This window comes from Pleuronectes platessa, chromosome 13, assembly GCF_947347685.1.
Source record: "Pleuronectes platessa chromosome 13, fPlePla1.1, whole genome shotgun sequence".
NCBI classification, from domain to species: Eukaryota; Metazoa; Chordata; class Actinopteri; order Pleuronectiformes; family Pleuronectidae; genus Pleuronectes; species Pleuronectes platessa.
Window position 1 is genome coordinate 7,234,825 of NC_070638.1, and position 17,905 is coordinate 7,252,729.

The following is a 17,905-nucleotide window of genomic DNA, read 5'->3' on the forward strand; positions in this document are numbered from 1 at the left end:
GTTTGGTGCGGCTACAAAGAGTCTTTCTCTCTAACAAGCGCCAGCGTCGGTTTCATTAAATAATATCAAACACCAACAACAAGAAGGAAAAAAAGTGGTGCTTGATTTCTTGTTGTTTTTGTTGAGTGAAGCAGGAAGTGTTTGTGGAATCAGATGATTCTGCACAATGCTCCGAGCGGCGCTTGAGAATTCCCTCCACGTGCAGCACGACGGAGAGAGAGGATGTGAATCTTAGGACATCTTCACAGTCGGCTGATGCCCTATCTTATCAAGGCGGCGAGGCCTGAAGTGAATTCATATTAGGGGCCCGGAGAGATGGAGTGAAGAGTCGGGCATGGTTCAGAGGGCTGGGATATATAGCACCCATCATTTCATAGTGAGAGCGAGGGAGGAGGGGTGCAGGAAAGCTGGGGGTGTAAAACAGAGATTGGACATGAGAGAGTGAGAATGAGAGGAGTTGAGAGATGTTCGTTAACTCTACTTCCTCAGGGTTTAAAGAGTTTCTCTGACTGCTCCACCGACACAGACACCACTTTCTCTCCCAGTGTTTTCTTCAAATGTCAAGGTGAAGCAGAAATTTGACGTGTGTTTCAAGAAGATGATAAAAAAAACTCAGGGATTTGATTTGATCATTCCAAAGTGGTCGTCAGTTGGCAAATCTCCGGCGAAACACAATTCTTTGAATTTAGAGGCAGAGAACTGGATAAATATACATTTTGGAGGCTGTTTGCCTGTAATAGGGACAGTGTGAGCATGAAATAAAGAGAGATAAGGAAGAAAATCACACAGCAAGTGGTCGAGTCACAACAGATCCTGCAGCCACTAAATATTTTTGCTGAATAAATGCATGAACACTTATCTCTGACGCATGACAGCAACGGTTTCAAAGCCTCTGGCCTTTTATCTGACGATGAATTAGCCTCTGAGAGCAGCGGCCAATGTGTCGGTGTGTAGACGGCAGATATCCAGGCCAAGAATCTATCTTCTGTTTAGAGTCCAACTAGTTTCCTGTATCACACAAGCCAACGTTTCTCCACACAAACACACAAGCAGCAACACTTTTTGTTGGTCTTTTAAGTCCAGGCGACATTTTGGCTAATCCCTATTCACCGCTACATTTCTGTCAATGAGTTCAGACTCTTCTGTTCCCCACATGGACTGTTTACCTGCAGGCAACCAGTGTCTGCTCAACTGTGAACTGTGGAATCAGAAACAAGAAGGTTTCTTAGCCCCCCCCCCCCCCCCCCCCCCCCCCCCCAAATCTCACATCGTGCATATTCACATGCAGAATCTGTTTATAGTCGACCCCACGTCATATTTGATTGATTACATTTTTACATCTAGGGTTCAGTAATAGTCATCAAAAATAGGGGGGAGATAGGGGCGGGGGGGTAGTATAAATCAATAAATCTAATATTTATACAAACAGATAAGTGAGAAGTTTTATGTTTAGTAGAAACTAAAATTAGAGCTAAAAGTTGTTATATATTTGATTTATAATCACCGGGCGGACAGAACTACAACATTAATCATAATGTAGCTGAGTGTGTAATGAATCAACTGTTAGAGAAACAAGTTTCCCATTAAAACTTGAATCATTTTAACAAACAATACTTTTCCCCAAGAAGCTTATTACATCAACTTTCCGATGGCACAGTGTCAGTGTCAGTACGTAGTGTGTCATGGTTTGTGTTTGTGTGTTTTCTCCAGGTGGCCTCAGAGTCCGAGCACTGTTTAATAAAGCGTGAACATGAGAAGTGCATGGAGAGGATCGCCCTCCACAACCCCGGTGAAGACATCGAGTTGGGTAAGTGTGTGTCTCTGTTCTCGCGTCCTTCTGTTTGCACAATCGGGAGGGGGGGGCGACTGACCGGTGGTCATTGCTCTGCTGCTGTGTGTTCAAATTGTTCACATATTGTGTTGCTCTGAAAACTCCGATGAGCGTCATGCGATTTCCCAGCAACCGATTGAAAACAGGCTTTTTTGGGCCGAGCGATCTGGCATTTTTCAGTTTATCCAATCAGGCTTTGCAAAGGTCACAGGGAGACACGCACGGATGAAAGACGAGCGTTCCTTCATGTCATGTTCAGTTTATAAATAAATCACCTGGCAGCACAGACGATCATCGGGGGATAAACAGTTCACAGACCAAATGTGTGCCTGTAATGTCACGCTGAGCCGCGTTCACATGTTTCTCCTCCAGAAACACAGGAAAGTTGTCATGTGATCCCTGGAAGCAATTATTTTTTTCCTGGCTATGGATTGTGGTTTTCATTAGCGACTGCTGCAGCCCTCCTGCGGCTCGACAGTTGCGCAGCAGACTGCATCTCCCAGCCTGCACTGTGACTCACGGCTTCTCTGACAGCCACCAGAAGAAGAGAGCATGAGACATGAAAGATCGAGGGGCCGCCTCTACACGACGCAGGTGTCTTCACTAGTTTCAGACCAACACAAGTTGCCACTTTCTCATCCATCGCCCACGTTGTTTAAAACCCATTAAGAATTAAAGCACCGGATAAGAAACACACTCTCAAACCAAAGCTTTGTTTGAAAATGGTTTTCTAAAGAGCTCAGTTGCTAATGCTGCGTAAAAACTTAAATTTCTCGGCCTCTGAAGGAGATAGAGACATTAAGTAAACATTTGGCTTTTTCATAAATTATTTGAGCTTAGTGGATATTCTCACAGTGCCCCCCCCCCCCCCCCCCCCCACACACACACACCTCTCCAAAGGGTCTGAATTGTCTTCATTATTATTTTCATTTGCTTCAAAATCTCTCCCCTGTCTTGTATCATCAGCCATTGTCTGAAAAGCGAATTTTTTTTTTGAATTGTTATGTGGATATGAAAAAATACATTTCCTATAATAAGCGCATTTCCCACGAGTATTTCAGTGGATTACGATGTTTTTCATCAGTCACGTGTCTTGAAAACAATGAGACGAGAAGCATATGTCTCATCTCTAAAGGGAGAAGCACTCGGACTTAAAGGTATATACACGCATATGCTGCATCCGGTCTGAATGGGTTGAGTAGGAGAAACACTTGCTCCCATCCGAACACACACAGGTATTCTCGTGCACTGCAGGGAAGTGTCCTTAAAAAATAAACAGATTAATTAGAACAGACTAAATACAACCCTGTTGACATGTGTGTCGGCTGCCGTGATGGTTTTTTTGTGCGTTACACCAGTAAAAGCCGACTTTAAATGCACCTGCATCGTGCATTCAAACTTTGTGCTGTGCTTAGCCTGTTAAAAACCAAGCCGCCAGTGTGAGAGATAACACGTTTAAGGAGAAGAGGTGTAAGTTCAGCTCGTTTCTCATCGGCAGATCTTAAAGGTCGGCCCTGAAGTCTCCCTGCAAACTGCATGTGATCTCTGCGTGGGTTCTTATCCACGCTCTCTGCTCTGTGGTGGGTTCCAGTGGGTGCATCATGTATTTAAAGAACTCGTTCTGGATTGGATTCAAGTTGAAAATCCATTTTATTCCTTTATTCCTCTGAAACCTGGGCAGCTTGTTCATGTTGTGTTGAGATGTCCATTTTCAGACTGTGTCGTCACACTGCCTCCACTCGCTGACACACACCCCCTCCTCTCCCTCAAGAGGAACCAGCCAGTGTTTCTGCTGACAGCAGATCGTTGATGAGGAGATAGAAAACGCCTGCTTTGCAGAAATCTGACATCAGGCCTCGAGAAAACGTTGAGAAAGAAAGAGGAGAAATGAGGACAGGGTAACAAATAGTGAGAGGTGGCCTCCTTCAGCTGGTCTGGACCCAGTTTCCCTGTTGATTTATCCAGGTCCATTTCTAAATGCATGTTTCATGATTGATCTGTTATTTTATTTTTAATTGCGGTAGATTGGTCTGCAGCTCATGTGAAATTGCTCCATAATGATTTGCTGTCGGTTGCTGTAATCACCAGCCAAGTGAATTTAGACACTGCAAAAAAAATGTATTGTTGTTACAAAATGAAATGCAGAACTGAAACATCTTCATCCCTAAATCTGAAAGAGAATAAATTTGAAAAGACACAAACTTCTCCCGTAGAGCGACTGTTTAGTCAGTTGACAGGAAATAAACTGGTAAATAAGTTTTTAGATGAAAACACAAAACATTCTCTGATTTCACGTTTCCAATTAACTGACATTTTCAGGGTTTTGTCATCACTGTTAATTACATTTATTAGATTGTTCTCCATCTTTAAATATCTTGTCTGTATGGGACTAACAAACAGTTTGATATCTTTTTGCGTCATTAGACAGTTTTCACTATTTTCTGACATTTTATTGACCAATCAATTAAAAAGGAAAATATATGGCTCACTACTTGGTGATGAAAATGATCATTATCCGCGGCCTTGCTTCATTTTTGCTGCTTTCATTGTCTTCTTTAACGATGAGTAAAATGATTTAAAAGAACCAGATTCAGATTAAAACAGGAGCATAGTGTTTAAAATCATGAAGGAATTCTTTTGTGGCATCTGGTCCCACATAAAAAAAATCCCCTCTGAATTTCTGCTCAGTATTCTGTTACAGTTACACATCGTGACTCGGTTACAAAAACCCAAATCTCATTCGGTCCGTTTGATCAGATCAGCTTAAGAATCTGTGTCCATCTCCAGGATCTCTGTTTCCGTGCATGTGCACTACATGTGTAGTTATTATTCCGTGGCTTTGCAGCTCAGTGGAGATTCAGCCCCGCTGTGGGATCCTGTGTGAAGCAGCCAGTGATGCAGACAGAGAGCTTTATTAAGCCGGTTACCTCCGTAGCTCAGTGCGGCTCATTTGGCTCCGATTTGCCCTTTAAAAGGTAATTGGCTCCGTGTCCGGCTCACCAGACAGAACCAAAACAGATTAGAGAGCCGTGCAGAACAGAGGAAGGTCTGAAAAACACACCGGCGTACACAACTGCATGTCCAGAGACACATTTCACAAACACACTCAAAATGCATGCGAGTGAACACACACACACACACAAGGAGACCTGCCACTGCAGCGCTATAAAACCCGCCCGAGCATCAACAACGTGGTTAAACCTAGAGAGCTGGTGAGAGGAGGAGGAGGAGGAGGAGGAGGGAGGGAGGGAGGGACGGGGAGGTGCTGAAGATAAAGGACGTGGAAGCAGAACGAGAGAGACAGAGAAAACAAAGCTGTGATATATCGGCGCTGGAAATAAGAGATGTGAGATTTTTCCTGAGCGTGAGTCAGGTAATGACGGAGGCAGATGAATGGAACCATAAACAAAACCAAGAACAAATGGATTGAACTGGGTTGAGGAGAATTCAGCCAGTTTGGGGAAATCCGACCAGTGGATTGTATCATAATACGTTTCACAAAAAACAGATGACATCTAAACATTAAAGTTTGAAACCCAAACGTTCAGTTCACAGTTTGTTGGATCCTTTTAAAACTACAAATCTAACCTTCGTGAAAGTTGTGGTTACACTTTTCAGTTGTTTCTATTCCATTATACTGAGAGACATACTTTCTAATACTATGTCCATACAGTTTATTTGTTTATTCCTTTATTATTTGCAGGATTTGGCAAAAAAAACAACAACTACCAAACTGATTTCACCAAACCTGCAGGGACGGGGCCTGGCTGCTGATCCAGGATTTATTTATTGTTTTCAGTTTCTCCAACTGTGTTTAATGACAAATAAATAATTTAGGTTATTAGACCTCGTTCCTTTTTCTTTTTTCTTTGTTTACTATAAGATCAACAATCATCGCTCAGCTTTGTCAGAGTTGTGCGTTCTTCTTAATGTAGTTTCTGTGACGTTTGTGTGGATCAGCTGATAAATGAAGGAGAGTTACAACATGTTTGCATCATTCGTGCCGAGGGCCTGTGCACCTTGGAGACCTGAGAGGAAAGATGCAATAGTTTTGCATTAAATGACATCCTGATAAAGTTGTGTAGGTATGAGCCTGTGGGTTAAATTGAGATACTATTGGCCGGACGTCTGACGAGGGGTTTCAGGAGCTTTTGGCTTTTTAACATTGCAGACCTGTAACATACATGTCACACACGAGAAGAAAGAGAAGCATCACACGTCTCCTTCAAACTGAAACGTCTGAGACAAGCAGAGAGGAGCAGAACGATCTCCCGGCAGCTTCATCGTGAGCAGCAGGTTCCTCCGTGTGGGTTTCCTGAAAATGTTCGATATCTTTGGAAATGAAATGCTGTTATCTCCGATTCAATTATCCTGGAATTCAATTCATTTCAGTTCGGTTCAATTTAATTAGTGTCAGTGTCATTTGTTTAGTGTAATAACGGCTCACGTGATAGTGAAAGCAGCTTGAACTCAATGTGCTTAAAATAAAAAATTTAAAATAGGAAAGATCATACATGGTATATAATAATAAGGATTTATTAAAAGTGTTAATTAAAAGGTTTGGATTTAGAAGAGGACACAGTTACACCGCTGAACTCGTGTGTTCCTCTTCCTCTCGTCCTCAGAGTGTCCCTGGCTGTGGGACAACCTGACCTGCTGGCAGGGGGCCAATGTCGGTGAGGTCGTGGTGGTCAACTGTCCCGAGCTCTTCCATGAATTCATGGGCCCCGAGGACGGTGAGTGGAACCCGGACTGGTTACCAGTGGCCTGTCGTGTCCCTTTCAGCCTCCTTCATCAGCTCACTGTGTCTCTGTTGAGTTGAGAGAGAGTTTTCCTTCTGTGCAGAAATGGGGAGGGTCAGTCGGAACTGCACCGAGGACGGCTGGTCCGAACCGTTCCCTCACTACATGGACGTCTGCCTCTTCTACGACAACACCACCAAACCTGTACGTGCTCTCTCACCGCATCTCAAGATCCTGTTACATTTATCTCACACACACACACACACATACACACACACACACACACACACACACACACACACACACACACACACACACAATCACTCACTCTAAACCTCTCTGTGTGACCTCAGGACATGTACTATGCGTCAGTCAAGGCCCTTTACACAGTCGGATACAGCACATCGCTGGTGTCCCTGACCACAGCCATGGTTATCCTCTGCAGATTCAGGTGAGCATCATCATCACATGTTTTCATTCAAGCATCTTTGTTCATTTCCTCAACCATTTAGCTCAAATCATTGTTCCCCCATTTGGAAATGAGAACAGGAAAACTGAGCAGATTATTCTTTTTTATTATTTGGGTATTTTGTATGTTTGGTTTATGTGTAGCTGGACTTTTGAGTTTCTTTGGATTAAATAGTTGTTTTATCCTCATTGGTCCATGAACAGAAGATTTGTTTTAAGTAGAAATGCCAGATATTCCCAAATTGCAGCTTCTCAGTTGTGAGGATTTGCTGAATTTATCAGAATTGTGTGATATAAACCTGGAGGCTCTTCAGCTCTGGACTGTTTAATTTTTTTCAAACAAAATTGTTTTGTAGAAAATGTCAGGGAATTATTTTTACTTTTTCTTATATTTCCTGAATCAAACAATTACGAGAATAAACAGAAAAGTAAATCAGAAATGTAATAGAAAAATGTAAAGGTTAAATGAAAGCCTGTACTAGCTTTATCCACAGGTTGGTTCTGTACACATGTTGTAAACAATTTCAGCCACTTTTTCAATTAAAACTGTCCTGTAACATGAAAGCACTTCACTGACGAGCTAAATCTGACTTTCTGAGTCATTTTAATCTAAAAACACATGCTGAGCTAAAGAAAACAGTATAATGAGGATGCCATGAACCAGTGAGCAAGGTAATGAAATTCCTGTCAAAACAGCCAAAGGTTCAAAAGGTGCAAGTTATAATTAAAATCCTGTTAATTATTCACTTTATCTGTATCTCTCTATGCATTTTTAAACAGGGGGGTGAATACCAAGAGGAGATTTGATTTATTTCTCCTCTCTCCTCTGCAGGAAGCTCCACTGCACCAGAAACTTCATCCACATGAATCTGTTTGTGTCCTTCATCCTGAGAGCCATCTCCGTCTTCATCAAGGACGGAGTGCTGTACGCTCAGGAAGACAGCGACCACTGCTTCGTCCAGACGGTCAGTGGCAGCAGCTCATTCACACAAATGGACTGCATGGCCATTTACAGGCTCTATGAAACCAACACTATCTGTGGTCTGCATCTGGAGGAAAGAAAACCGCCATGACCGCTGGTTTGGTTGTTAATGAATGTCTTTGTAATTCCACGGGTGAATTATTTCATTAATTTAGATTTGATGCGGATAATTGAAAAATGAGGCCTTCATTATTCTGAGTGATTCCTGCTCGGACAAAATAATCGCTGGCAGGTTTGGAATCTGTCGAACGATGTTTGTGTTGATCATAAGTCGACTGTTTCCACAGAACGTCAATAAAGAGATTCACAGAAATGTAGAGAGTGAAATAAACAATCAGGTCTGATCTGCTCCAAGATGCAAAACAAGGCTCAGAAAGCAACCGTCTGTGATCTGCACCTTGTGATGGAGCTTCAATCACACACAAATGCGAGGAACAGCAAACACACAATTAGATGACTAATGCTCCTGATTACACATGCAGAACAAGCTCTTATAGCCTCTGTCTGGTAGCGACACGCTGCTCACTGTTGTTCGGGGCAGCCATGATAAATAAAGCTAATGAGCTACGCTAATGGCTTCTGCAAGGCCGGTGGAAATCTTCTACCAGAGGCTCATTAACATATCAATGGCTCCTTCGGCCTTTTTTTTTTTTTTTTTAAACCCTCCTCTTTACCGCGGTCGCCATGGTTATCACAGGTCACTATCATGACATGGTATAACTGGAAATCACATCAGAGCTGTAATTGGTTGACCCCCCCCCCCCCCCCCCCCCACACACACACACACACACTCAGAGTATGGACTCTCTTCATTAGCGTGATCTCATTAGATTACAGTCCACCTGACCTAGGTGGGTCTCCTCCTGCAGGCTGTGAAATATTAGAGGCACTTTCTAATCGTCGCTCATGGAGTCGTGCAAAGTGTTCGGAGGGAAACCGGAGCCGGGTGTCCCCCCCCCCCCCCCCCCCCCCCCCCTCTCTGTTTACACCTGGGCTTCTCTGTGCAGGTGGCGTGCAAAGCGGTGATGGTTTTCTTCCATTACTGTGTCATGTCCAACTACTTCTGGCTGTTCATCGAAGGTCTGTATCTCTTCACTCTGCTGGTGGAGACCTTCTTCCCCGAGAGACGATACTTCTACTGGTACACCATCGTGGGATGGGGTGAGTCTGCGGCTGACCAGTGGTGAAGAGTGGGAACTTCCCTCCACCGTTTGTTTTTAACTCTGACAATGATGACATAATGATGACATGTATGTTTTCTGTGTTTTTATGATCACAGGGACTCCCACTATTTGTGTGACTGTCTGGGCAGTTCTGAGGCTCCACTTTGACAACACTGGGTACGTCCCGACCTCCACTTCCTGAGATTCCCCTGGAGAATAAGTACAGCTTAGTAAAACTACTTACTTCACTGCCTCAGGTTATTTATGCAAAATAGACAAATATATGATTTAACAAAGGGACAATAATCCACTTTCAAAATCAAACACCCAAATCTAAGCAGAGGAGCTTTGCAGTTGCAGGAATTTTAGGGAAACATGTGACACCTTTGAGGGAAATAACTTTTGTCATTGTTGACAGTTACTTTTATTTACATTGCTTACAAATCTTAAAATCTAGCATATAATTGATTTAGCAGGCTCTTATTGATTTCCATACCCTTAACTCCACCTTTGTTTTTTACCATCTCCTGTAAACAATATATATTTACTTAAAAAAGTGTAATGAATACGTAATAGTCAGATTTTAAAAATAGATTCAACATTTTGATGCCCAACTTGTCAGCTTTGCTTCCATTTTAAATCCCCCCCCCCCCCCCCTCTCTCTCTCCCCCCCACTCTCGTGTGACCCTTCCCTCTGTCTCTCTGCAAATGGCCACTTGATTGATGCTCTGTTTTGCGCTGTGTACCACCACGAGGTGGAGAGAAAGTGAAGTGGAGCATGCTGGATGATTATTGATTTACACTTTGCTGCTCCTCCAGATGCTGGGATACTAATGAGAACACTGCCCTCTGGTGGGTGATCAAGGGACCTGTGGTGGCCTCAATAATGGTACAACAGATACTGATTTGTTCATTCACACATTCTTGTGTTTTCATGTTATTTTGTCGAACTGGAAATAAGGTGACGACTGGTTTGTTCCTGTTTGTTCCTCAGATCAATTTTGTCCTGTTCGTCGGAATCATCATCATCCTGGTGCAGAAGCTGCAGTCGCCTGATATCGGAGGAAATGAATCAAGCATTTACCTGTAAGTCACCAAGTCACTGACACCTGTGATGTTTGTCTTCAGAAATGACAAAACTGTGAGTGTGTGTGTGTGCGCGTGTCTCTGTGCGTGTGTGCCTGCATATGATGATAGATTCATATTAATAGAATGTTTATGATAGAAACAACTGTAAAATAAATGTTATCCACCTTTGCTTAAAAATAAGTCTGCTGATGTTCTGTATTTTTTATTCTCAACAAATCCCACGATAAGACCAAAACAATACAACAATACAACAATAATATAACAACTGATTACAAAAAACAATAATTACTAAGAAGTATTTCCTATGTATCTAAAGAAGGGACTTTATGAATATATATGACAGAAGAAACTAAATTTGTTAAAATGTACTTTGACTTTTTGGTCAATGTTCATGAGTTATACTGCAGTCGGCCACCAGGGGGCGAACCAGGTGATTTGGCCTCACTTTATATACTGTCTACATAAAGCCTCATTTAAATAAAAGAGCTCATTTGTTGTGAAAAAACTATTAAAGCTGCCCTGTCACTATTTAGAAAAGATATGTTAGATGTGGAAGAGATAAATGATATAGTTTTGGATTTTTTACAGTGGATTTTTTGTCAATAAGAAGAAAAGTCACATGTTTCCTTCAATGAAACACCAGAGGAAACCCTGGACCTCTTCTTGACTCACACTTTAAATCCTGGATGTGTTCTTTAAAAGCAGTGGAGCTCCAGGAAGGGGCTGTAACAGTCTCATTTATAACGTCTCAGTAAATCTCTGAAACGTCCTCCCAGACACTTTCCACAGCTGATCTGTTGTACTACCTGTTGGCAGGAAGCTCCTGCCTCATTATGGAGTTGTACTGTAGCCAGACATCTCTCCTGCTCCGCTCCCACTGGATCCTGTCTGCTGAGGCCCTGCAGATAATATCATTCTCATCTGTTGCTTAGACCTGTATGTGCGTGACCAAGTGTGAAGACGTGTGTGCGTGTGTGTGTGTGTGTTGTGTTAGACTGTGTGTCTGTGTCCCTAAAGACACTGTCTTTGTTGTGTTGTTGTGTTGTCTTTGTGCTGTGTAGCAGCTGTGCTCAGAAATGCTTCAGTGAGCCCACACAGGCTGTTCAGCATTCGTGCAGGATGTCAGAGTTATCCACCATCACGCTGTAAGTGTGTGTGTGTGTTCGTCCTCAGACATGCGTGTTTGTGTGTCTGTCGTTGCCGACCGCATGTGTGTGTGTGTGTTTCACTCCAGGAGTTCTTCGAGTTTTGCTCCGACGGTCTGGACTCCCATATGTGTACTCTCTCTCACATACAGTACACATGTGTGCATGTTCTGTCCCTGTGAGGACCCTCATTGACCTTTTAACCTTCACCATCACAACCACGTGCCTTACACCAGTTCTAACCCAGAGTCTGACCTCGAACCGAAGAGAATATTCTCATAAGATTGGATCGCGACACGACAACTGGAGATACAGTTACAGTTTTTCAGATATGACCTCTGGAGAATATCCCAAAAATCTAATATGTCGACATTTTCCTTTCGAGATTGTCTGTGTCCGACACGTTCACAACAACTGGAGAATATCTGGACCGTTCAGGGGAGGGACGTCTGCATGCACGAGGCAGGACATCATGTATAGATCTCACCACAGAACTCCACAACACTGATGTCAACCCTTATCGTCATACACTCTCTAATCTTACTGTCTTTCCAAGTTGACGTCTCTGTCTTCTGCATGTGTGGCTCCTCTTCCTGACATGTTCGTTTTTTCTTTTTTTGTTTCTTAGCTTTGCGTCTTTAACATTAACAAGCGGCTGTTATAGTTGTGCGCCTCCAGATAGCAACACTACAACGTTAACACGTCAACTCAAGGAACATTTAGAAAAACGGAAATCAGCGTTTGTGTTTTATCACAGAGTAGAAAGTGAGTTGGACTTTCTCTCGTTCCTGAAGGACCCCTGAGCGTCATAGAACTGCACTGTGAAAACCACTGTGTTGCACAATTGTCTGTTGTTCCATTTTTAAGGTTTCATCTGTTGTGTGTCCATTGTGTGTTTCTGTCCATCTGTGTGACTTTGGGGATCGATTGCAAGTCAACAATAGTGGTTTTAATCTGGTTTTTAAAAGTAATACAATTATTATTGTCAACAAATCCCATTAAAAGAGGAAAACCAACAATTCCCATAAACTTTAAACCACAGACAGTGAATAAAGATGGATGACATGTCTACACAGACAGTACATGTTGGAAGAATCAAGTTTAATCCATTTTTGTGGGATTCTTTGACAATAAGATAACAAATTAAAAATTAAAATAAATAAAAACGAACAGTTCCTTTTGATCCAATCTGCAAAGTAAATGTGTGTTTTGACTAAAATGGAATTTGTTCATAAGAGAACCAGGTCACATCAATAGACAGAAACTGTGTCATCATGACATTTCATCAGTGGCTCTGTTCTTGCATCACATCCAGATGACCAGCAGCAGTGAAACATGTTAACATAAGAACGACTTTGATTTACAATCTGTGTGTGTGTGTGTGTGTGTGTGTGTGTGTGTGTGTGTGTGTGTGTGTGTGTGTGTGTGCACAGGCGTCTGGCGCGCTCCACCCTCCTGCTCATCCCCCTGTTTGGTATTCACTACACCGTCTTCGCCTTCTCACCGGAGGACGTCAGCAAGAGGGAGCGGCTGGTGTTCGAACTGGGACTCGGATCCTTCCAGGTACGAGAGGCACCGACTCTCAATGTAAATGATGCAGGGAGACTGTTCCATCACCGGACATGTCCCAGGAACAACTGGACCGAAGAACAAGTTCCCAGCTCTATTATTTACTTTTTGGGGAATTTTCCTTTAACGACCCCCTAATTTTTCAATAATTTTAGAGCCTTTGTATAGGGTCCCCCCCCATGATACCTTTTTTTTTTCGTTTTATGAGATGTTGTATCTGGGAATATAAAAGAAGAGTACTTCAAATTGCAATATATTGTTGTACATTAATATGTTTTGATGAGAAATATGTTTTATCGGGTATATCCTATCGGGTAAAATTTACCCGACGTTATTGATGGTGTAAGTAATTTATGTTAGTGTTCTAGGGTTAAGACTCTTACTATAATTATTATAATATTTTTCTAAAAGAGTTGTAATTATTTTGAAAGGTGAAAACATATTTACGGCTGATTTGACTCTTTATTTATTTTTCTCCTCTCTCCTCCTCAGGGCTTTGTGGTCGCTGTTCTCTACTGTTTCCTCAACGGAGAAGTAAGATTTTGTCCTACCTCATATTATCACATTTGATTTTCATTTAGACTGATAACAAGAAATGCTCATAATGCTGCTTTTGATGAATACACCAGTTTAACATCAAGGAAACTGTGTTTAAGATAATTACCCAGAAGGGAAGAAAAACCTTAATGAAAACACTAAATGGAGATATTAGCAAACATTTAAGCTTCTTCTATAAACAACTGTTGCTGCTTTTAATATCTACGTGTACTAACTCTCCAAACGTCTAATACCTTCCCTGTTAATGGGGTGTGCTGTACCTTTTCATGGAGCCGGTGCAGCCTAAAGTACATTAAAAATGACCTTGTGAAGTTTCTCCCTGAAGGTGCAGTCGGAGATCAAGAGGAAATGGCGCAGCTGGACCGTGAACCGGTACTTTGCCGTGGACCTGAAGCAGCAGCGGCACCCCTCGCTGGCCAGCAGTGGGGTGAACGGCGGGACTCAGCTGTCCATCCTCAGCAAGAGCAGCTCGCAGATACGCATGTCCAGCCCGCTGGCGGAGAACGCCAACATCAGCCTCCCGACCTGAGCGTCTGATTGGCCCGGAGTCGACTTCAAGGTGCCGTCCCACTAACGTACGTTCCAGAGCGACCAGACCAGACCAAAGTGGCCCCACTCACCTCTTCTATTTTGTAGTATTTCTGAAAGCATTTACTGGAGAGTCATTGGAGGTGCTTAGCTGGCTTCCACACTTCAAATTGTATTTATTTAAATATTTATAATCCTGCAGTCATGTCTGTAGGTTGCAAACCTGATTAATGATGCACTTAATCTTTTTTACAAAACAAATTCTTCTCTATGAATTAAAACATTAGGAGATATTTAGAGTTCCCTTTCTGCCCAATTCCCTGTTTTATTTACAAATAACACAAACGCAGAGTTTGTGCGAATAGAAACAAACAAGTTGTGAAACAGATCAAAAATTAAACATCACATTTTGGGGTCATATTTGGCTGTTGGTGTAAAAGATGTGACTCAAAGTGGTCCCCAGACTGGATCTGACCTCACAACAGTCCAAAGGGAAATATCAACCAAATGTTCGCCTTGCTTGTACAAATGCTCCCAGTTTAAATGTCTCATCTTGAATCTGAACATTTTTCTACAATCAGCCATAAGTACAGACTATGTCAAAAGATATATTTAAAAAAACAAAACAACAACTCATGGACTTTGTAAATAGTAACGTTCAGTGTCTCATCTCTTTCTCTTGGCATAACACAGTGATGTAACGACCTTTTAGAAACAAACTAAAGGAGCTGGAGCCCAGATCTGTAGACTTCATCCCATATCCTAAATCCTATTGAACAGTCTATGTAGGAATATAGTGCCAAAACAAATGAACAGTGTTTCCCAAACCTCGGAGCTGAATTAAATTAAGGAAGAACATATTTTCTGCTCCATAAAACTATTGTGTTTGATTCTTTTCTTGTAGAATATAAACAAGCTGTGAAGCTAAATTCCTTATTTGCCTGATGAGGGACAGTGAATAGACTCAGACACAAAAAACGGTTGAAACCATCGCTGTAGAGGATGTAAAAGTACAAAAAGGGATTTTAAATATGTATTTAAAAAGGAAAAATACACTGAAAACCGACCCGTGTCGCTGTCGAGGTCTCGACCTGCACAGGGAGTAGATTCCTCCAGTGGGGTTTTCTCTTTCGCACACTTATCAGACGTGTTTTTAATGCAGACTGTGAAACATAAATAGTACATGTGCCATTTTCGTGGACGCTTTTCTCCGAAGCTTCTCATAGTGCCATGAGTTTTTTTCTGTGCAGTATGTTATTGTAGCCGGTGATAATCAAACCAAACATGCTCTTTTTTGCGATGACAGGACTCCTTCAACCCATCGTGCCATATTTAAAACCGCTCTTCATTTTTTGACTTCTGAGATGAACTCCATCTCCCACACTCATGTTCCAAAAGTGCCTAGTTAGTCACAAAAAACAACCATCGCTTTTATTTTACAGTGCAACCGCTCATCTGCTGGAGAGAATGTACAGGGGGGTTGAGGGGGGGGTTATCGGTGGATTGTGTTTTGCTCGTTTGTTAGTAAAACGATTTCAACAGCTTCATCGTGGAGAAAACACACAGTCATCACAAAATGCTTTAACGTGACAGCTCTTGACAATCGCTGCGTTTTGCTCATTTTCTCTTTTTCAGTCTCGACAAACAATACCTGTCCAGGTGGGGCAAACCATTTGTTAGGATTAAGGGGGGAAATCATTTGTACAGAGGGAATTTTTCCACCATATTTATTCACGTTATTTATTTGGTTGTTTTTTTTTGTACTGTCTTTTGAGTGGAATTAAAACGAATGTATCGACTTTAAACAATGAACCGGTGATATTGTAAGGATGTATATTTATTTCCCATCGCCCAGTGCCATCTGATGTGCAGATCTCAATGTACAGTGCACACGCTTCTCACTGTGTAATAACTTTTAAAGACTCGTGCAATTTTCATTACACAGATCCATGTTGACTCTCCCGGGGTCAAAGTGCCACACACGTGTACATGTTGTGCCATTCTGACTTTAAAGAAAAAACGACACCACTCACAGTAAATTGCCGTCCAAAGCTGCGAGGATGATTAGGAGAGATGTAATGTTAACACAACCTGTAGAAGGCCTCTTCTCCGCTGCTTCTGGACCGAACACTCTGCTGCTGCTTACGTGTTGTATCACCAGCCGTCACTCTGAGTCCGACTCGGCTCAGATGGAAACGACCATGTCTCAAAGCTGTTACTGTCCGAGAAAAAAAAAATCAAGGAGAAAACTCCAGACTTGACCATGTCAGTGCTGTATACTTATTAACCACAAGGTGGCAGCACAGCGTTGGAGGGTTACTTTGTCCGCTTGATGCGGAGGGGAAGGTTTTGGCCAGCACTGATTTTGCTTTTTGAACCTTGGATTTTGGAAGGGAGCCGCTGTAGAGTGAGGCTTGAAGATGCGTTTATGACCCATTGTTAACATCCGTCACACGACATATTTGTTAATTTTACATCGATGTAAATTGAACTCTGAATAAGGTCTAAGAAAAAACCCTTTGATAATTTCCTTGGTTTGACCTTTTTGGGGAATTATGCTCTTTAATCTTTTGCTGAGAGTTACATGAGAAGGTTGATGCTTGTTAGCTTAGCTCAGCACACGGGCTGGAAACTGGGAGTCCCTATTTTCCTATTCCGATTGTGTCAGAACTTCCCAACTGTTCAATATTAATTACAACATTTCCTTTGCATTGGATCAACAATAGAGAGTATGATGGATGAAATGATAGATGTCCGAGATAGAAGCCCGAGGGAATTTCCCACTCAACTTACCGTAAATACACCACACAGGAAAAACCCATTTTAATGTTCCTGCCAATGTTCAGCCACAAAAACAGTAAGAAATAATATTTAAGACTCTTGAAAACCATCTAAATTAGTAGATTTTGATTTCCCCTTTGTGATTTTAATCTTCTCATGTAAATCTCAGCAAAAAAACGAATGAGCCCGTTTCCCAAACATTTGATTCAAATGTAATAAATCTCACTGGGGCATCATCTCCGTGTTACTTTGTGCCCATTGAGCCACTTTTATTCAGTGCTGAGTTCGAGTGCAAGTAGTTTTGACTGCAAATGAATTTTTGAATGTACCGTCGTTGCTCTGCTGCTCTTAAATGTCGCCTGCTATGAATTTGCCATAGTGTACAAATGATGTCTTTTCTTGATCATATCTACGATACACTGTATATGTATATTTTTGGCACACAGGTGAACCTCTTGATGACCTGTAATGTTTGTGACCGTGTTTTTGTAGATGTTTATGTACCAGTTTTCAGAGCCTGTGTGTGTGTATGACTGTGTGTATGACTGTGTGTGTGTGTGTGTGTGTGCGGGTGTGCGTCTGAGTATGTTTAAAAGTTGGATTGTATTCTGTATGCATGTCTACGTAATGGCAAGTATTCACAAGGATATAAGTAGGCTAACTTAAATGTGAACGAAAATATAAAATTTCATCCAACTTTTGTTGTGTGTAAACATGTGTTTAGGTGTCAGACATTCATGTCCCAGTTTGTGTATATTTGACTGCAAAATAAATGTCTGTGGTTAGTTGTACCTTGTGAGGATTATATTTCATTTTTCCATTATAGTTATAATCTTAACTTTTCATCAGAAGAGGGAATCACCGTCTGGGAAATATTTGGGGACCTATTGACATAGACGGTTAAATGTTGAAAACTGATGTAGCTAATGCTGTCTTTTCCTTTTTTCATCCTTTCATTGTTTATTCAAATTCAAAAATCAAATTCAATGTAAACATTTGTTATGATCACTCCGGATCATTTTCTCTGACAGTCCCACTTCACCCTCTGA

At 41.8% G+C, this 17,905-nt stretch overlaps 1 protein-coding gene across 2 annotated transcripts; it reads left to right on the forward strand.

Moving 5' to 3' along the window:
* Window positions 1-1,710: 1,710 nt before the first annotated feature.
* On the forward strand, window positions 1,711-17,651 carry LOC128455030 (pituitary adenylate cyclase-activating polypeptide type I receptor; the record flags this gene model as incomplete). Of its 2 annotated transcripts, XM_053438657.1 has the most annotated exon segments (13): window positions 1,711-1,807; window positions 6,457-6,567; window positions 6,677-6,777; window positions 6,927-7,024; window positions 7,874-8,006; window positions 9,031-9,184; window positions 9,303-9,363; window positions 10,006-10,075; window positions 10,181-10,272; window positions 11,337-11,420; window positions 12,854-12,983; window positions 13,482-13,523; window positions 13,873-17,651. In XM_053438657.1, coding segments are annotated over 13 exon segments (1,377 nt in total), but the record flags the coding sequence as incomplete, so codon positions are not given.
* Window positions 17,652-17,905: the final 254 nt, after the last annotated feature.